Genomic DNA, 22,112 nt, shown 5'->3' on the forward strand with positions numbered 1-22,112 from the left:
AATCACTATGATGTATGCCTGAAATTAATGGATTAATGGCATTTTATATGTTAATATACTTCAATAAAAATAAATACATGATAGAAAAAAAAGATCTGAGCCAATTTATTTCTTAATCTCCTCTATCTTTCATTCCTTATAAGGAACAGTTATTATGTATTACATGTGAAATTTTGCTTGATGAAAAATGTTTAAAACATTTCAATGCAAGAAAGAAAATCAAGGAGAAAAATTATTAGAGGTAAGTAGCCCACAACAAAACACTGAGAATGACAAACTTTGGAACAATTATAACTTCTATTATCTAAAATCTAAGCAAAAAAAGCTCAGCTGGCTGGAATTTCTTTAGGACATTCTCTGCCCTTTCATGAAAAAGACAAATGGCAAATAAACATACTGATTTTAGAGATTTAATAATGAAACACAAGATATTTAGTGATTCAATCCAATTCTCTTCACCTTCTATAATTAAAATACTACAAAATGATAAATGGTTTTTAATTAACTAGAATATCTCCATTAATGCAAAATGGGAATTGTACCAAATGCTCTGAAAGAGAAATCTTTGTAAAATCCCATACTCCCTTCAAGACAATGCACATACTTTAATCTGTACTTCAGCCATATCCTTAAATCGTTGTAAACTGGAAACCAGAATTTTTGCCAGCAGATGCCCAGTTCCTATGCATAAATTCTTCTTTGTAATCAAGCATCCTATAAGACTTAATCCCAGACATTGAATCTCTAAAAAATAAATAAATAAATAAATAAATAAATAAAGGTAGAAAAAAATAAAATTAATTGTCTTAAATCTCAAAACTGAAAAAAAAAAAATTAAAGACATCCAACCAACAGCCAAGGCCTATAAAAATCTGTCCTAAATCCTGAGTTCAAATGGTACCGACCTTGGTCATCGGGATACATCTGCAGCGTGTGAAGCACAGAATCAATAGCACCTTCCAAGGATAATACTTCTAGCACATCAGGAGAATGTGCTATAGAAGAAATCACTTTCAACCCACACTTCTGAATCCCAGGATTTCCAATGAACTAAAACGAAAAGGACAATTAATATTTGCTATTTAAAATAAGTTCTTAAGGGGTGCCTCCGTGGTTCAGTTGTTAAGCTTCTGCCTTCGGCTCAGGTCTTGATCCCAGGATCCTGGGATCGAGCCCCACATCTGGCTCCCTGCTCAGTGGGAGCCTGCTTCTCCCTCTGCCTGCCCACTATCCCTGCTTGTGAGCTTGCTCTCTCTCTCTCCCTCTCTCTGTCAAATAAATAAATAAATAAAATCTTTTAAAAAATAAAATAAAATGAGTTCTTAATACTTACCTTAGTTAAAGCCAGCTACAGGCTGATAAAATATAAACTAGGTAGTCTACATAAAGACTATTTCCCTTGATTTTTGCCTTGTATTACTACTTTTTAGTTACTATTAAGGATAAGAGCTACCATTTTAATGCTTACTGAGTATCTGTTCTGTACTAAGTATTTTACGTGCATTTTCTTTTCACAAGAATTTTAAATCCATACCGATAACATTCCTGTTATAAACTGAGTTTACTGAGGGTTAAAGGGCTTGAGTATTCCTAAAGTCACACAGATTATACATGGCTGAGATGAGACCAAATTAGGGATGTTCAATCCCACCGCCTACGTACTTAACCAGCAAAACACAATGCTGACTCTCACCATAGAAAATAGTAATTGAGAATTTGCTCTTTAAGTGTTTTATGTGCCAAATCTCATTTACTCCCCCTCAGCAGCCTATGTAATAGGTTCATCAAATTTTAAAGATGCAGGAACAAGAAGAACTCAAGTCACATAGCTAACATGTATGAGGTCTAGGACATGAATATAAATGTCTCCCCTTAAAAGTTTAGGAGTCATAAAAAAGGGGGGTCCAAGAGGTTCATTTCTACCTCTTCCACTTCTTAAAATCAACTCCTCTGGATGATTTGACATTATTTACAGGTATTCTAATAGAGGACACTTCCTTTTTCTTTTTTTTTCCAGACTATCCTACTCATTGACTGAGGAGAAACAGTCAATACACCTTCCAACAATGGACAACCACAATCACACCTTCCCTCTTTCGACGTCTGTGACATGTAGCTAACTCTGACATGGGACGGGTCAGCTCTGCTTTTCCACAGTGCTTTACAAACTTTCGCCATGCTGAGAATGCCCAGCTTTCCATTCAAAAATTGCAATATTATCCTTCACAGGACTTCTGCTTTCACAGACACTAGTTCCACGGCAGCTCTACTCCAAATCTCTGACTGACACCACCATGGGGACACGACAGAGTTAAGCTTCAAGTCAACCTCAAGTTCTGCTGTAGCTTCTTCATCTAAAACCAACTACCCTCCAATCTTTCTCGTTTCCAAGTCAAGAAACAGACTTTCATTCTTTTCCAATCTTATCCTCCAATGCCTCTCACCTGTCCTCATTCAGCATTTTTTTTTTTTTTTTTTTTTTGTATAGGGTGTGGGAGGTTTTTTTTGTATAGGGTTCTCATTCTGTGCCTTTCTCCTCCACCCCCTAATTGCTCAGCTTGGACATCCTATCATTTCAACAACACACTCCTATCCTCGCCTCCCTTGGCACTTTTTCCTGTCATTACTGTCATCTTACCAACTCCCTGGGTAGTAATTTGGAGCGAGTTAAATTTAGGTTTAAATTTTGCCTCTTAGTTCCACTTTAAAAAACTAATAGTTCCATTTTCGTTCCACTAAAAATGAATGAAATAACATTTACTCAGAAGTGGCATTTACTCAGAAGGTATTATTCAAGAAATACAAAGAAGTTCAAAGTGGTTCAAAGTGAAACTGGAGGGATGGCTCATGTCTGTCTCAGCTTCCTCACCTCCCACCAATCCTAATAAAGCAGGTTGTTATGGGGATGAAATGAGAGGACTCACTGTCCTTGCAATAAACCCCAAGTGATGGCCACAGTTCACGCCTTGGGCTAAACACCCTCCTCAAAGATGAAAAATTCCTAACTGGGAGAGAGAGTGTCCCTTAATTGGCCTTCCCTTCCATCAAGCTACCACTTCTCCTCCATTTCTAAACTTATTAATAGAAACATCTATACCCACTCCCTCTATATTCTCATCACCCCTTAATTTCATATAATCAGACTTCTGTCTTAACCAAAGAAAAAAGTCCTTTAACAATTGAATTGCTGTTTTTTCCTCCTCTGATTTCCACGAAATGGCACATCCCTAATTATTCTCAAACTTTAAAACCATTCATTGGACCATCTTCTTTACAATCTCTTCTTTCAATGTCAAACTTTGTCCAAAGTTCTTTTTTTTTTTAAGATGTTATTAATTTGACAGACAGAGATCACAAGCAGGCAGAGAGAGAGGAGGAAGCAGGCTCCCTGCTGAGCAGAGAGCCTGGCAGGGCTCAATCCCAGGACCCTGGGATCATGACCTGAGCTGAAGGCAGAGGCTTTAACCCACTGACCCACCCAGGTGCCCCCAAAGTTCTTTTTTTAAATCCCTTCTATCCATGGATGGGACTTTATACACAAATGCATTTCATGTCACCGTAACAGCAATAGTAACAACCATAACAATAATGCCAAAATCCATGTAGCACTTGCTATGTGCCAGACATTCTTTTAAGCCTTTTATATATATATATTAACTCATTTAATTCTCCCAATGCTATAATGTAGAAACACTATTATTAGCCCTATGCTATTGATGAAAAAAAATCGAGACACAGAAACCCTTAAGCAGATAACTCAAAAACCAATTTTAAACTCTCTTAAGCTCTAGCTAAGCCCACATTACTCTTTGCTTGACACCAGTCATCTTAAACTCAGATGTTCAAAGTTAAAAGTTTATTATCAGGACGGCTCAGTCAGTTAAGCATCTGCCTTCAGCTCTGGTCATGATCCCTGAATCCTGGGATCACTGGAGACCTGCATCAGGTTCCTGCTCAGTGGGGAACCTGTTTCTCCCACTACTTAGGTGCTCTCTCTTTCTTTCAGACAGATAAAAAAGAAATAGAAGGAAAGAAGAAAGGAAGGAAGGAAGGAAGGGAGGGAGAGAAAGGAAGGAAAGACAAATGAAAGTCACTGTTTAGTGAGATGCTGTGTCATTATTCAGTTGTTGTAATGAGGGGGGTGGAAAAAGGGAGGAGGCAGCAGAGACCTGAGAGCTGAGTGATTTCTCAGCATCATGGTATTTACAGGTAGAGCTGGGTCTCTTGACTCCTGACTCCTTCTACCCTATCACACTCCTATTCAATAACTTCGGAAAAGATGAGCTCTCCAGGATCACAGTTATCTATAAGGCTGTTCTGGTATGTCTTGCTTCTCACCAACATATACCATGAATAAAATTAACTGCTCCCTCCTCTACATTCCTAGAATACTGTCCATAAAGCTAATATAGCTCATGAGTCCCAATGCAGAATAAGTGGTTTATGCATAGCCATTTTCCCCTGCCCCAAATGAGAGCCCAGATAGAAGGGTACAAAACATGTTCGCTTTTGTCTTCCAAATGCCCAACACAGTTCCTTCCACCTACTGATTTTCATCAAATATTTCTGGAATTGAATTCAACCCATTATATTGCTATACTCAAAAATCATATTAAGATTTCAGTAAAAATGACTAAAATATATCATATCATACAATTACATTATAAAATTCAATTTAAGTTGAATTTTTAAAGGAGATCTCTCTGCAGGCTATTCTAACTGTGACATTTTTCAAAGTACAATGAATCATAAGAAATCATTTCCATTAACTACTTTGACTGCTCTCTTCCTTCCATGAAAACATTAACTCTAATCATTCTTTACATCTTTACTCTTACATCTTTCTTAAAGACCAATTCATCTCACAATAAACTTCCAAACCTCCTTAATTCCATCAATACCTATTGCATTCCACAATATAAATGTAATTCCCCTCTTTTTTCACACTTAGCATGAATGTTGATTATAGTCATTATATTATTGCAAATGTATAGATATGTAAATAACTAAAAATGGGAAGAAACCATGCACGCTGAACCATTTCAGAGTTTATCTCTGAAGAGAGTAATGAAAGTAAGCCCATGTAATCAAAGATGACTTCAACATTGTGCCATGTGTGTCTTCATGGACTGAACCTTCTACACCTGAAAAGAAAGATAAGCACCCAAAAGAAAGAAAATAGCAGCCATAGTTCCTATCAGTCTTAGCTGAACATCTAGCTCTTTAGTTCTTTTGATTGAGTAGACTGGAGTGGATTTATGTTACTAGCCATCTAAAGAACCTGTCCAAGTCTGTAGTCAAGAGTACACTTCCCTTAATGGAATGAAACGTCTCTTCACCCCCTTCATCCCTACTGGCATCTTATGTTTCCACCCACATAACTTCCTCCTATCATAGTAAACAGAAGGTGGAAAACTTAAGTGAAAACAGCCCTTCCATATCCCCATATTTCATATTCTAGTTAATGGTACAAAGGCAGAAAACCTACATTGTACATACCTTGTTCAAAGCTGCTAGGACTAGTTTATGAATATCATTCTTTAAACACTGTTTTTTAACCATATTTAGCTTATGTTGATATTCAGCATCTTCTCCAGATTCTTCTGGCATCCCTAAATAAATAAATGAATGAATAAATAAATAAATAAATAAATTCTCATAAAGATTAAAGCTGAGCAGATTGTCACTTCATAGAAATGATCATAATTAACTTAACAATACATACCCATGTTGTACTTTTTTCTAATGCATAGTTCCTTATCAAAGAAACAACCCTTATCTCTAAGAAATTTATAAAAACAACTTATCATTGAATATAAAATAAATACAGTGTACGTGGATGTTTCCTGAATTTTGGGATAATTGGGTGATGGGCATTAAGGAGGGCACTTGATATAATGAGCACTATACTGGCAACTGATGAATCACTAAATGTTACCTCTGAAACCAATAAAAAAATCTTTTTTATTAAATAGAAAAGAAAATTAAGCAAATAAATAACTAGCAAGAAGTTACTATGTGGAGAAATTTTTCAATTTCTTTTTTGCAAACAATATCTTTTTTGTATGAATAAGCTGTACTCATCAGATGTTGAAAGATTTTTATGCAACAATGGACCACTTGAGAGAAGCTCCGTTATTTGGACTGCAACAGAAAAAGGTCAGATGTGAAATGCAGACATAAAAGAACAGCTGGACCAACAGCAAAAAGAAAAAAGATTTTAGTTTCAGCATTATGATGGTAAGGAGCACGTAGTTTTGTTAAAAGTGCTCTAAGGCTATATAGTAGTATTAAGTTACTTAAAGGAAACATATTCCTTATTAAGCTACATGGTAACAAAACTACTCTAAAACTTGAAAAGACAGGAAGTCAAAAAATATTGGTTATATAATAGAGTACATAATACAATTATTATGAATGAATGATGTCTCCAAAACCTGACTATAGAAATAGTGATCAATAAACAATTCTTATAATCTTTCATTTTAATAATTTGTACTAACACGAACTATAAACTGGCTCCATATATAGGTTTCCATTTACCTAACAAAAAAAACTTGAAGGCTACCTACATGCTGGCGGTGTTGCTACACGTTGGGAATTCCACAATGAATAACGAAGGCTGGGTGGATCTCCACCCTCCTAGAGCTTTCAGTCCTCATTTTAAAATGTATTCAAACAGGCTCAGACATTCACTACAGCTGTATGACCTTGGGCAAGTCCCTTAAACTCTCTGTGTCTCATTTTCAGTAACTGAGCCCACGTTAATTTCTGAAACTGCCCATTACATCTCCCAAGCAGACATAACCACTAAGAGCAGGCGTGCTGAGTAGTAAGTAAAAACTTCATCACATGGAATGAGTCTCAATAAACATCCTTCTTACAATAAGACCAAATGAACATTACCATAAATTTCATCTCTGGTCTTTGCTATAGCACTTGAGTTTCTAATGTCCATAGCAAATATAATTTCCTTTCCACGTGATAGTCCTTTAAACTGTATGTACTGCAAACTTTTTGAGGACACAATCCAGAGCCTAATCATCTCCAGATCAACAAGAGTTTCAAGCATAGTGCCTTAGATGTAACAGCTGTTCAATACATGCTTGTTGCAAAAACGAGTATTTAAAAGTGCCTACTCTGGAGTTGGGCTGCATAGGTTGAATCTCCGTTATATGAGTTGTGACCTTAAAATCTCTCCATCTCAATGCCTCAGTTTCATCATCTGTAAAATGGCACCCACATACAAAGCAGTATCTGCCTTATGGGTTGCTGTGAGAATTTTAAAAGTTTATATACATAAAGCACTTTGAATAATGACTGACACATTTTAATTCCTCCAAGTTGTTAAATTTTATTAACTACTAATGAATGGGCTATATTATAATTTTCATATCATCCTAAATCATCTCCAGATTAAATAAATACAGTTTCTCTAATTGTTCTCCTGGAGGTGGTTTTATACTCACAATTACCTTCCTCTATACACTTCCCAATTTGTACAAGTTCCTTCTTAAATAATTTTACATTGTATGTGCTATGGTGAGGGTTGTAAAGTGTGTAGACCTAACAATTCACAGACCTGTACCCCTGGGTCTAATAATACATTATATGTTAATAAAAAATTAAAAATATTAAAAATAATTTTACATTATTTCCTCTAGAACTAATAAAAGTCAAGAAAAAACAGTGAAATCATATTTTATTAAAATAACTGTACATTTATTGTTATTTTACTAAAGCCAGAGTCCATTACTCCAGTAACTTATTGTTAATAAAAAAGAGAAGTTGAAAAGTACTAGATTGAAAGAAACTTAAGAGACATAACACCATACGCCATATGTGAACCTAAATTGGATACTGATAACTTTGCTATAATATATACCTAAATTAGATACTGATAACTTTGCTATAATATATACCTTTGTTACAATTAAGAATATCTGAATATGATCTAGTTAATAAATGAATTTAGATATTATAAGCACCTACCTCACCCATTCCGTGTTCAAACCAGAATCATAATCAACCTCAAAACTATTGGGGTACTGATACTATAATTACTCATTGATATACAGAATGGTAAGATTTAGTATGGTATAGTATGGGATAGCATGGTGTGGTATGGTAATATAGTATGGTAGCATAGAATAAAGTAGATGATTAATAATAAAGAAATGTATTTATATACTGGTATGTTTCTAAATGAATCATTTGAGATGTATTTCCATACAAGAAATATAATCCTAAACTTATAAAATTATTTTCAAGGGTACTTGTTTAATACATCTAAGCATTATTATAAAAAACATCATTTATCATTTAAATACATCATTTCAAATATCTAAAGATTACTGACTATCAGTATTATATTTCAGGGTCAATCTAAGAACAATAGAAGAAAAGAAATATTACATTCAAAATTTGCTTTTGAACTTAGAGAGCATTATTTTATTAATTAACAGATTTGGTTCTGAATGTCTTGTGCTTATTTTTAGAACTCGAATCCACCCTCAGAAGATTAAGGCTGACACCTTTAAGGATAATCAAAATGGTTCCACTTTGTTTTGTTTTTTAGAATCTACAAAGTTCAAAAAACACTTGTAGTATTATTTTCAAGCAAAATTATGTCTGTTAAATTATACCTTAAAAGTTGCCAGACAACTCTGAATAGCACATCATGATTCAATTCAAAATATATTAATCGAATAGCTATTTTAGTTCAACATACCAGGGGATTTAAAAAAACAAAAAGATGACTGAAGAAAGCCCTCTCCTTGAAAAAAATGTATATTCGTGTACTGGGTCTTTTTTTTTTTTTAAGATTTTATTTATTTATTTGACAGACAGAGATCACAAGTAGGCAGAGAGGCAGGCAGAGAGAGAAGGAAGGAGGCTCCCTGCTGAGCAGACAGCCCGATGCGGGGCTCGATCCCAGGACCCTGGGATCATGACCTGAGCCGAAGGCAGAGGCTTTAACCCACTGAGCCACCCAGGCGCCCCTGTACTGAGTCTTAAAAACATAAAATGCCGGTATGATTACAGACAGTGGTAGATTTAGGAAGATTTCACCTAAAAAGGAGACACACACACACACACAAATTGGGTTTTAAAACAATTAGGAATTTTACCCAACAGCAAGTAATCCTCTCCTTGACTCTCAGTAGGCAGAAAGTCCTGTAAATCTGTCTCCTCCCCATCTCTCAGATCCACCCTTCCCTGTTTCCATTGCTGGGCCCCCACCATGTCTCATCTAACTATTATGGCTCCCAACAAGCTCTCTCTGGAGGAAGCTTCCGCCCTGACAGTCGTCCTCCACAGCACAGCGTTATTGTCGTAAATTGCAGATTTGCCCATAACACTACAGTTTTTATAAATACCTTTAATAAATTTAGATTGAGGGGTGCCTGGATGGCTCAGTGGGTTAAGCCTCTGCCTTCGGCTCAGGTCATGATCTCAGGGTCCTGGGATGGAGCCCCGCATCGGGCTCTCGGCTCAGCAGGAAGCCCGCTTCCCCCTCTCTCTGCCTGCCTCTCTGCCTACTTGTGATCTCTCTCTCTATATATATCTGTCAAAAAAAAAAAAAAAAAAACTTAAAAAAAAAGGAATCACTGTTAAGAATCACATGTGGTACTGGTCATAAATAAATAAATAAATAAATAAATAAATAAATAAATAAATAAATAAATAAATAAATTAATTAATTAATTTGAATTGACTTCTGTTATAAAAGCACACACTGCTCGGTGTCGTGTTCAAGCCCTTGACCTCACGCCTCTGCCAGTCATTCCACATTCATCCTCTGACACCAATCTCCCCATACACCACGCTTCACTCATCCTAGACCACGTGCACGCTCTCCTTCTGCCTGTAATATCCTGCCCAGCCTTTCCACCAGGCCAGTTTCATACAGCCTTCAACTTCAAATATCTCAATCCTGACTTCCTCCTTTGAATAAATTACTTGGGCCTCCACCACTATTCTCAGAGCCTTTTATGTAAACCTATGGCTGTAACAGCTCCACTCATACTGTCTAGACATTATACATTTGTAAATCTGTCTGCCTTGAAGCTCCTTTAATAGTACAGTATGCCTTTTTCATCATTGTCATAACTGTGCAGCCATCACAATGTTTAGAACATAAGAGGTACTTAATAAATGTATGTTGAATGAATGGGGGAGCAGGTGTTTCAAACGGGTTTTGGAGGACAAACAAGGTCACAGGAGAGTTAAGTAGGACGTAAACAGGAAAGGAGAGAAGCTGCTGAGGTTAATGAGTAAAAGCCATGTGGTGCTATTTGAGAAAGATTAATTCAACCACAGAGTGAAGAAGGACTAAAAAGAGCAAAAGAGAAAGTGTGAATATTAGTTATTTTTATAGTTCAGACAAGAAAAAAAACAACTTGGATGGCAGCAGAAATTGAAAAGTATTATCAGAGTGGACACTCTCCTTAGAGGTAGCAATCCATGATTTATTTTGTAATGATTTCTTGCGTAAATAAGTTATTGAATTTTCTTGTAAGTTAATCTAACTCTTCCACACCTCTTTTTACTCTCTATTTAATTTTGGATTTAGTGGGGAGATTTGAAGTTGGTTGGGAGAAACTGGTCCTTTTTGCATAGAAAGTAGATAAGTCATAAAAAGTCAGAAAATCCATTAAAATTGCCATCTCTCTATCTATTATGTAACTTACCTGGAACTATAAAATGTAAAACAGCTCTGAGTGCCTCCAGCTGCACTGATAAGGATGCCTCATGACTTTTCATAACTGTTATTATTTTGGGGGCCACTGCTGCCATTGTATCCAGGGTCGTGTTGCTGGAGATAGAACATTGAAGTGTTATTAGAAGTACAACCTGATTCCATTGTACAAACACCAAGTTGAGATAAGCACAGGAAAACAGAACCATTCTATTTTATCAGAAAAAAAGCTGTATGAAAATGCATTTGAATTCAGTAATATGAGCATAGATATTTTAATTATTTAATTAACCTCTGACCTCAAGAAGTGGAATTCATAGCAACGTGGGAATTCTTTTATTTAGTTTCACAAAACACAACTTCCTCCCGAGCTACACACAGGTCATGGCAACACCCGCAGAAAAGTAGGTGTTATCATCTGAAAAGTAGGCATTTTCCATGAAGAGTTTAGGTTGACGGAGGTTACATTATCAAGGTCCTATCACTAGAAGGTCAGAGCCAGGACTGGAACGCCAACTTGACTGAGCCCCAAGGTCAAGGCGCTTTACCGCATACCAACCTGCCTCTCCCAAATTACCACCACCGGGCTTTTAATTTTTTTCAGTATTTTTAATTAGTTTTATTTGCATTCAAGTCAGTCTCTCCAAGGTATTATAGCTATTCTTTCTTTGCCATATGAAGAAATGCCACTTGACTAGACTTCAGTGGATACTACAAACTTTAAAAGGCGCTGCTTTACACAGCGCCCCGTTGACTGAAACCCGTGCCTATCAGAACCTTGCCCTCCCGTCATGTGGTTCTGTGGTCCCTGTAATACAGTCCTCCCGTTCACAAGTAAGCCCCAGTTTAAACACGTGCCCTCCTTATGGCTTCTCTTGTTAGGTCACTCCACCCCAAACACTCCTCCCCTAATCCCTGTGCCCCTCACACATCCCTGCTGTGGCCTCTCACACAGTATTGTAACTATCTACTAACATGTTGGTCTCCCCCACTAGACGTTGAGTTCTTTAGTCACAGGCACGTGGTCCTAGTTAACTTGGAATCCCTAAGACTAAAACTTCATCAATTTTACACAGGAGGAAAAAGCCAGGAGCACGGATTGCCCACAGTCTACAGGATCTTAAACTATTGAATATTCCACTTTGTTTTGGTCTCAGTCATAAAGGTTCACACACTCCCAGGACCATGAAAATCAACACTGGAGATAAACTTTGTACTCAAATATTCAAGGACAACATTTAAATAAAACAAATATGACTCAAAGATATGATATATATTAACATAAATCGGTTAGCCAGACTGATGTTAAAAATATAACCCCATTCCTTTAAAAGCCTATAGATGTGCTATAGTTGACCTTGCTATATGTGTTTCATTTATTCATATTTAATAACAGTAATAATGATAATAGCTGTGATTTACTGAGTGCTTAAAATGTACAGGCATTATCCTAACTTTGTAAAAATTAACTGATTTAATACTTACGTTTTAAATTTATAATTTATGAGGTTATTATTATCATCTCTTTTTACCAATGAGTAACCTGATATTTACAGATCAAATAGTTAGCTAAAATTAGTGGGAAAGTCAGGACACAAAATAACTTTTTACTGTATCATCTGTGCCATTTATTTTTTCTCTTGAAAATTCTGAATTTACTCAGACTACACCAAAGTTACTTCACATTCTTAGGCCTAATAAAATGCAGAAAGGCCCCGAGCATTCCTTCAGCAAGCACCTTCTGTACGTAATTCAGTTTTCATCTTTTTAAACGGGTGTTGTGGGGGTTTTTTTTAAGCCAGTAGTTCTGTCCTCCCCTCCACTCACCCCTCCACTCCATTCCCCACCCCACCCTGTCAGCCACCCCCAGAGCAGGAAGAGAAGACAAAGTTAATGCAAATGAAAGAATAATAATAAACATTAGCTGTGAAAAAAGCAACAATTAGAAGCCACATTCTGCTTTTATCTCATATATCTTTCATATATAATAATTTGAAAAACTTTTTAAGGTCACAAGCTGTATAACTGCCATTTTTTGAAACGTTGTCAACACCAAGCAGAGTACAAAAGCCGACCTTCAACATGTTTCTACCACCTCTATCATCCCTTTCCATAGTCAGATAAACTAACTCTGTAGTATCAGTGAGATGAGATTATGTTCCACAATGTTTCAATCTGCAGCTGTCTTTTCTTTTTCTTCTAATTCTTAGAAATATGTTTGAAATATTGATATTCTACCTGGTCCGAGAGTATCTATTTGGCATAAGTGCATGAATCTATATTACCTTCCTTCAAAGAGATGATTTAGCATTTTACAGCCACTTTCAGCAACTTCTGGAGAATGTATATGCCTCTGCATTAACTCCAGTACATTGAGGTATATTCCTTTGGACAACAGGATCTTTCTGAAATTAACTATAAAATTTTTTGACGTTACTCATAGAAATGAAAGCACATTTTCATAATTTCGCAGTAAGACACAGAATGTTAAGATAATCCAAATGCATAGAAAAGCATATACAAGTACACATGGAATTTATATTTCACTGTAACTTAAAGATCATTAATGTTTCTCTCTCTAAAATATACACCATGTCAATTCTTTCACATTTATTAACCATTTAGGTTGAGGTTTTAATTTTACAGCTTTATTCATATAGAATGAGCAGACTGGTACTAATGTAATCCCATCCATGTGGAAGAATTGTTTCTGCAGAAAAAAAATGTTTTAAAAAATGCTCTCCAAAATAAGAATGAAAGTTAAAATTGATTCTAATATTTATAACAGCTTCACAGAGTAAGTGCACTTACATACAGCTAAGATTTGCTAGGTATCCTAGACACTAGTGAGCTGGGAATCAGTTACAGGTGCACGTAGATACCAACCATCTCTCAGCTCCTGCGGGACAGGGGGAGTGGAGCGGGACAAGGGCTGGGAACATGCTGGGCTGCCTTCAGCCTTGAGCTACCTTCTCCATTTATCTCAGTGGACTGTACAAACATTATTCTTTCCGTGTATGCCATCATGTGCAAAGGGACGGAAAGCACTTATAGAGAGAATAATTATGTAATTTCACAAAGAAATGCCGAAGATTAAGAAATACAGATATGGGGGTGCCTGAGTGGCTCAGTCAGTTAAGCATCTGCCATGGCTCAGGTCATGATCCCAGGGTCCTGGGACTGAACCCTGAGTTGGGCTCCCTGCTCAAGCAGACTCAGGGAGTCTGCTTCTCCCTCTCCTTCTCCTTCTTCCCCTCTCCCTGCTCATGCTCTCTCTCCCTCTCTCTCTCTCAAATAAATAAATAAAATCTTAAAAAAAAAAGAAATATAGATATGCTTTACAACTAACTTACACTATATGTGGGAAAGTAACTACATCCCAACAATGATTACAGAATATTTTTTTCTTTGTAATAGACTTCTTTCACTAAATGCAAATTTGTTATCTTGAAGTTTCCATATAAATCTCAGTTGTCTTGAAGACTCTATATAAATGCCAATTCCAACATTACACACTGTAATTTAGCACTCTGAAACTGGCAGGAAATGAAACTTACAGAGTGTTAACTTAAGTACCACAGAGGGTCCCGACTTCAGGTGGGCCAACTTACGATTTTTCAGCCTTGTGATGATGTGAAAATGATACACATACAGTAGAAACCATACTTCAAATTTTGAATTTTAATCTTTGCCTGGACCAACAATGTGTGGTATGATACTCTTTCTCGATGCTGGGCGGTGGCAGCGAGCCACAAAATTATGGTGAATAAACAATACATTTAACGAACACTCTCTACCTCTCATTCTGTTCTTCACCTTCAGTACAGTATTCGAAAAATCAGATGAGATAGTCAACACCTTATTATAAAATAGGCTTTGTGGTAGATGATTTTGCCCAACTCTAGGTTACTGTAAGTCTTCTGAGCACATTTCAGTTCAGGTAGGCTAAATTGTGATATTCAGTAGTTTAGGTGTATTAAATGCATTTTCAACTGCCAATATTTTCAACCTACAAATGAGTTTATCAGACATAAGCCCATCCTAAGTTAAGAAAAAGCTGTATTTTGTGGGGGGTTTTAAAGATTATTTATTTATTTGGGAGACAGAGAATGAGAGAGCGAGAGGAGGGTCAGAGGGAGAAGCAGACTCCCTGCTGAGCAGGGAGCCCAATGCAGGACTCGATCCCAGGACTCCAAGATCGTGACCTGAGCCGAAGGCTGTCACTTAACGAACTGAGCCACCCAGGCATCCCCAAAAGAGTTGCATTTTGAGAATGGGTTACCAACCTCAAATTGGGAAAGGAAGAAATGATAGAAAGTAGAGAAAACTCAAGAGTAAGTGAAATTGATGTACACATTTCTAAAATACTGCCCGAATCTGAGAAACTCATACTTTTTAAAGACACCCAGAAATTAAAATATGATAAGTTGGTTATTTTGCTTGGTCATGTCGGAAGTTTTAACAGCCCCTGCTAAATTCTAACCAAGGGAATCCTTTAAAAGATGGAGGTCCCTCTAGACTGGCAGTTCTCAAACTGCTGAAAGCATCAGTGCCCCCCGGACAGCCTGTTGAAAAACAGAATGCTGGGTCCCAAACCCAGAGTTTGTGGTTCATCAGGTCTGAATGGGTCCTAGAATTTCCATTTTTAACAAGCTCCCTGGAGATGTTAATGTTCCAGGGACCACACATTAAGACAACCACTGTCCTGGACACTAACCTAACTTTTGGCTTAAAAATTGAACTTAAAAACTGAGGATAGATATTTCATCAAACATTGGACCTAGAAGAAATTACATCATGGAGTCACTTCACAGTTTACAGAACACTTTAGACATTTTATCTCATTTACCGTATATCTACACAATACTCCTGACCTCTCCCACTCCATTTTAGCATCAGTTACCTGCCTTAAGGAGCCAATAATAACATGCAACTTCCTCTGGCTATTTGGTCAATATTCACCTTCTTTCCTAGTTGCCTTGTCACCATTTTATCTCCTCTGACCCTTAACACATATCCTCCTCCTTTGCTTCACTTTTCTTCGTAGCTACCTCACATATCATATATTTTATTTAGCCTTATTATCTGTCTTTCCCACTATTAGAGTTTAAGCTTCCTGAACCTGGGAGTATTGTATTTAACTGATACATCCCAAAGGCCTAGATCATTGTCTGGCTGCAGCTCAGTAAATATTAACTGCATTAATTAATTGATTAAATGAGGAAATCGTCACACAAGATGTTCAAGCTTTGGCTTGGGTAACACCATGGCAGAAACCAGTTCTTCTGCCTGCCAGTCCAGTCATTTTTCTAGAAAACCACAGCCAGCCCTGCATATCCAATGTTCCCAAGCGTCTTTCAATGAGAAGTTGCCTATAGAGGGTGGTGACAGAGCTGCTCAGTTCTTAATATTCTCCTAAGGCAGAACTCCAAGAACAATACAAGGGACCTGAGTACAGTTTAGCCAGCAAATGGCCAAGAACAAAGGGGTAAGGAACCAGGAAGAGCAGGGCACTGATTCTGAACAAAGAGTCAACATGGTTGACTCCAAACGTTAACTAATCCTCAGATACTAGTTATTTTGTTGGCATGTCAAAGATTTCCTTGGGTGAAAAACTGCAGCACCAACACAATATGTGTACATGGTCAAGGTTACTCTCCTCTCCTAGATGTGCCCTAGATGGGCCACACAAAAGCAACCAAGTCTGGTCTTCTGTTCAGGAATGAGATCCTATTCAGGCCTCTGCACAGTAGATGGGAGATTTAAGGACAGCAATTCCCTTTTCTCCCCTCCTACTCTGACTCATCATCCCAGAGGGCAACCCCTGTCTGTCTGTAAGGGCTCTTGCCTGCCCAAGTTTTTTATTAAAGTGCCATCTGAGAGGTGGAGTGAGAAAGGAGGAAGAGGAAGAAGAAATTATTTTCCTCTTGATTTGACTTAAATAACAGCAGAAACATGCATGGAGTGGTTTCTGGATTCCTTTCACTCTATGCAGGTTCTCTACTAACAGGTGGTGTTAGCATCGGTGTCTGTTTCCAGCTTTGCATGTTTTTCTCTATTTTGCTCGCTCCAAAAATATCCTGCAAGAGCTGCCAAGTCCCAATGCCTTTCTGATGAGTTTTCTCCCAGGATTTTCTGGCAGTATTTCCTGTTCATGGGGGCCTGGAATCTCAACAGCCAGAGCCTCAATTTTAAAACTCAGAGTCTTTCCAAAGGTATAATAGCCATTTTTGTCTCCTTAACAAAGGAAAACTAGAAGACTTACATGTAAAGGACAATTTTGCTAGATTTTAGAATGGTGAAAATCTCTCCACCCATTGCATTATCTAGAAAGTGTTCCTTAAGAAAATAACAGATGGGCACCTGGGTGGCTCAGTGGGTTAAAGCCTCTGCCTTTGGCTCAGGTCATGATCCCAGGGTCCTGGGATTGAGTGCTGCATTGGGCTCTCTGCTCAGCAGGAAGCCTGCTTCTTCGTCTCTCTCTGCATGCCTCTCTGCCTACTTGTAATCTCTGTCTGTCAAATAAATAAATAAAATCTTTAAAAAAAAATAACAGAAACAGTGTATTTAAGAAAATGGAAAAAAGTGGCCATTTGGTACCAAAAAATTAAAAAAAAAAAATTCCACTCAACACAAGGTAAAAGTCCATCAATGAGAAACTGGTTCATGAAATAGGATCTAGGTGCACACTGGGAAATTACACTGTCATTAAAAATGTTATGAAATTTTACATTTGTCAGCACAATAAAAGAAAACATATAAAATCTGCTTATAAAATTATTAGTATTATCCCATTTCTGCAAAAAATAGAAAATATATAGTATATGCCACAGGTGAGTAAACACATAGAAATTCAGGGGAAAAATCAAAATGTTTATTTCCTTCTTTATCCTTTTACCTATATATAAATAGCTCTATATATCAGATACATAAATCTACATATTTGAATTTTTATAATGTACTGCCTATGTAATTTAAAAAAATACAAAATGTGTTTCCTCATATTAAAAAATGGTGCACCCCTTACCATTTTGTTCTAACAGAGTCGACAATGCATTTGCAGATGCCTGGAAGACTTCTTTTGATGAAGAATGCATCAGCATGGAAAGCATCACTTCCCTATAAGCTGGGAACCTTTCACAAATTCAATCACAATATTAATGGTAATCTTTTTAATAATTAGTTCAAAATTCATGTATTGTCTAATCTAACAACAAACAAAGACATATAAACAACATTTGAATCTACCTCCACTTATAAGAGTGAATTATAATTAAACAGTTTTATATTTAAAAGATAGTTCAAGGGGCACCTGGGTGGCTTAGTGGGTTAAGCCTCTGCCTTCAGCTCAGGTCATGATCTCAGGGTCCTGGGATTGAGCCCTGCATCAGGCTCTCTGCTCAGCAGGGAGCCTGCTTCCCCCTCTCTCCCTCTGCCTGCCTCTCTGCCTACTTGTGATCTCTCTCTGTCAAATAAATAAATAAAATCTTTTAAAAAAAAAAAGATAGTTCAAATCCACTAAATACTAATAAATCAGTATTTCTCTCTCTCTTCAAAACTGATAAGCGGTAGGGGGGTAAGGCTCAGCCAGTATATAAAGAGGTATTAAGAGTAAAAAAAAATCAAGTGAGAAGAAGAAGGTAATAGAAATAAAAGAAAAAAAATCATAAAGAAGCATCAGGAGTTTTAAAAGTGCAGAGCATAATATATTTTCTTTTAATAAAGTATTTGTTTTAAAGTTCTCCTATGGATATTGAGGAATCAGTGTACTGTGAGCTGAGATTTATAAACTGCACCACGAACCTAACCTCTTAAAAAGATTGCTCAAAGTGGATTATGATGCTGTTTTAACATACAGCTTTCAAAAGAATTACTGTTTCCTTCCAAAATGGAGATATATAATTAAATAGCATCTGTGTTATTAATTCTCTCCAGGTTGGCAATGGGTCACGATACAAACAGATTTTCAGGATTTGAGATGTAACCGATTACTATTTAAGTTTCCAAGATAAGTCATTTAAAAGTCATTAAAAGCAAGAGCATACCCATGAAAAACATAAGCATTTCCATAAAGCAGAAAGGTTCACGACCATGAAATAACCCTGATATACACAAAACTCCTGTGAACACTTGGTATCTTTGAGAAAGAGGGTTGATCTTATGAGGCTTGACTTACACTCCTTTAGAAAGCCTCCTTGAGAGCTGACACTTACAAATATCCCTCTCAAGAGAAGACAGGTCAAGGTCAACAATGCAACGTCAAGTGAGGAATCACTGAGGCCTCTGACCACATTGCATTCCCAATATTGACAACCTTCTAGCTAGTCACTGCAACAGAAAAGATCACAGATGGCTCTGCCATCTCTGTCATCTGACATTAATTAACATAGCATTTTTAAATGATCAGCTAGAAAACTGATAGATTCTTTTCTCAGGGATTCCTAACTTCCGAATGACTCTTGATTCCAAATCATTAGATAGTAACTCTCCAACTCATCAGGGATCAAAATATTGTATATACACTCATATTTTGTGTCAGCACTTGAAATATATAGGCCTATATAAAAAATATTTCTAACAATAAAAGTGGCAGTTATAGTATTTTATATGGATCAATTAAAAATGTAACTAAAATTTTCTATCATATAAAATCAAAACTACTGACTGGCCGTCTTCATCTCCAATCTTCTCATGTAAACTGCTGTGGTACATAAGGAGATTGTTAAGGGCCCAGCATGCAGCCTCCTGGATCAGGGGAGAAAAAAGAAACCTGTCAAAACATATATGATTGCACAAGCATAATTTTGAATAACTGTAATATTTATGAAGGAGTCCAACCTGCACATGCTTGTTCTTTCTATGCCATGTCAATGCTTTGTAACAGGCTTCCAACCAGAACAATTTATCCTCTTCCTCATCATCATTCTCCTGATTCTCATTCTTTTCCTCTAAGTCTTGATTTAAGAAAATGGTCTCAGCTTGAAAAAAATATCAGTATATGACTTACTTACAGTTTGAATGACCAATGTGAAGTCTGTATTTTGAAACATTATGACCAAAGTGAGGTATTCCTTAGTTGTGGCCTTAGTTCATTATAAAGACTTTTTAAACATATTACATACCTCGGAATACTGCTATTCCATCAAATGAGGAAGAGAGTACCAAACAAATCTAATAGACTAAAGAAAGATTAATTGGGATTAGCTGCCCAATAACAAAGCATTTACTCATCTACGAAGTGGGAAGGGTATACTTATCACAACTGTTAGTTCCCTTGAAAGTATCTTCTATTAGAAAATGAATTACATTAGGACAGAAAAGCCATTTAACTATTCCTTCTCCAAATATGATTTTGTTATAATGATGCCTTGTTATAATGTTCACAGTCAAGATCAAATGCAGCTGTAAGAATTTCCTTTTGAGTATAGTTACTTACTGAGGAGCGCTAAACAGCTGAGTGCTGCAATCTGTAACGTGGCGTTCTCTGAATATCGCCGCACGGCTTTCACCACAAACTCATGTACCTCGTTTAACACCAGAATATTAAAAAAATTACCTAAAAGGTAAGTGAGAGATGAGCTGAATTCTCATCCGTGGAACTTAAATTACCTTGAATTATACAACAGCACTTAGATCAATAAATATGAAGTGTGAATATTTTTAATAACATTAGATATATATTAATTTAATTAAGATAGCTTGATATGATTGCATAAAGGTTTGAAAATTTATTTCATGAAGTCATTTAATTATCTTAGACAATGGAACAGACAGAGCAAAAATAGTGATATGTTTGGATTACATTAACTTTGTGTTCTTTTACTCCTTCTCATGTCATTATCATATAAAACAATGAGGTATCTGTTACGCATGGTACTACAATATTCGTTGTACAAAATAGCTTGATTTCCTACAGGTGAGGGAGGAAACCTCCCTTGTGACTAAACACTTTTGCTGAACCCTTCTTTCACTTAAAGGAATGCTGTTCAGAAAATTCATTGGCACACATCATTACTTGATCTTATCTGTGATCATCTGAGGAAAACAAAATAATAAGAGAATATTTCACCCCTTCCAACCCAAACCAGGAAGAAGTTCACCCCTTTCTACGTTCTCTTTTCTGAGAATCAATACTTCACCTAAAAATCTAAATCCTTATGAGGAAAGAATTTGTAAATGATATTCCACATATACATGCCTCCTTTCATTTAAGCTTATTTTAACTCGCTAACAGTCAACAGTTTCCTTCTAGAAGTAAAAAGGAGGGGCGCCAGAGTGGCTCAGTCATGATCAGGTCATGATCCAGGGTCATGATCTCAGAGTCCTGGGATCAAGACCCTTGTTGGGCTCCCTGTTCAGTGGAGAGTCTGCTTCTCCCTCTCCCTGTGCACCCCCTCCCCCAGCTTTGTGTGCTTGCTATACTCCTATTTAGCTGTAAGTGTAATTAAATGTAATGTAATGTAATTAAATGTAAATAAATAAGTGTAAGTGTAATTAAATGATCCTTGAGACACAAAGCCAGGATTGGAAAAGATCCTATATTATGAAAAGCCTAAAGCCCACACTAAATAGTAATCAATGGCTTCAAAATCAAAAGGCAGTTTAATTAGGTATAGCTCTTCTTTATCAACAACTTTGTATGTTCTTGCCTCTCTCACATTCACCCACTAAACAGACATACTCCCGCCCTTAATGATCTCTAGTCTTGGAAAGTCATTTCAAAAGATTCTCTTCTACTTTTACCAATTTATCTAAACTTGGATTTCCCTTCACCTTCTTTTTCCCTACCATGCCAGCCACTGCCAACAACTGCTCCACTGTTGACCAACTGTGTGATTCTGGGCAAATACGAGTGATATTGACCTTCTCATACTTTCAGACAATTTATATGAAATTTTACAGCAAATGCAGCGCCTGGGTGGCTCAGTTGTTAAGCGTCTGTCTTGGGTTCAGGTCATGATCCCAGGGTCCTGGGATCAAGCCCCATATTGGGTTCCCTGCTCAGCAGGAAGCCTGCTTCTCCCTCTCCCACTCCCCCTGCTTGTGTTCCCTCTCTCACTGTGTTTCTCTCTATCAAGTAAATAAAGTCTTTAAAAATATATCTTAAAAAAAGAAAATACACAGCAAATTATATAAGGCCTTCAAATGCATTAAACCCATAATTAGGTTACATAATTTGACAAAATGCTAAATACTTATTCATTGGCTTGGGGTTTTTATTTTTCATTAGGAAGAGAAAATTAAGCTTCTTCTGAAACAGTGAAAAGGCAATAAATTCTCTAGTCACTACATAGGACATATAATAATGTATTAAGAGATAAATGAGGAAAAAAAGAAAAGCACCCTTATCTGAAGATCAAGTTAATGGATTTTTAATACTGGATCACATTAACTCTATAGAGAAAGCAGG

General features: G+C 36.7%; 1 protein-coding gene across 1 annotated transcript in view; it reads right to left on the minus strand.

Moving 5' to 3' along the window:
* Positions 1–22,112, minus strand: part of LOC111161332 (leucine rich repeat kinase 2) — a 130,871-nt gene that overhangs the window by 91,569 nt on the left and 17,190 nt on the right. The window contains exons 8-16 of the mRNA XM_022524930.1: positions 20,139–20,258; positions 19,541–19,680; positions 19,368–19,447; positions 17,730–17,836; positions 12,988–13,117; positions 10,695–10,819; positions 5,500–5,612; positions 906–1,050; positions 605–744 (exon numbers count right to left, since the gene is read on the minus strand). Of these exons, the coding sequence (XP_022380638.1) occupies positions 605–744; positions 906–1,050; positions 5,500–5,612; positions 10,695–10,819; positions 12,988–13,117; positions 17,730–17,836; positions 19,368–19,447; positions 19,541–19,680; positions 20,139–20,258 (1,100 nt within the window). The remainder of the gene's footprint in view (positions 1–604; positions 745–905; positions 1,051–5,499; positions 5,613–10,694; positions 10,820–12,987; positions 13,118–17,729; positions 17,837–19,367; positions 19,448–19,540; positions 19,681–20,138; positions 20,259–22,112) is intronic.

Source organism: Enhydra lutris, unplaced genomic scaffold (assembly GCF_002288905.1).
Source record: "Enhydra lutris kenyoni isolate GAN:26980312 unplaced genomic scaffold, ASM228890v2 scaffoldscaffold84, whole genome shotgun sequence".
NCBI lineage: Eukaryota > Metazoa > Chordata > Mammalia > Carnivora > Mustelidae > Enhydra > Enhydra lutris.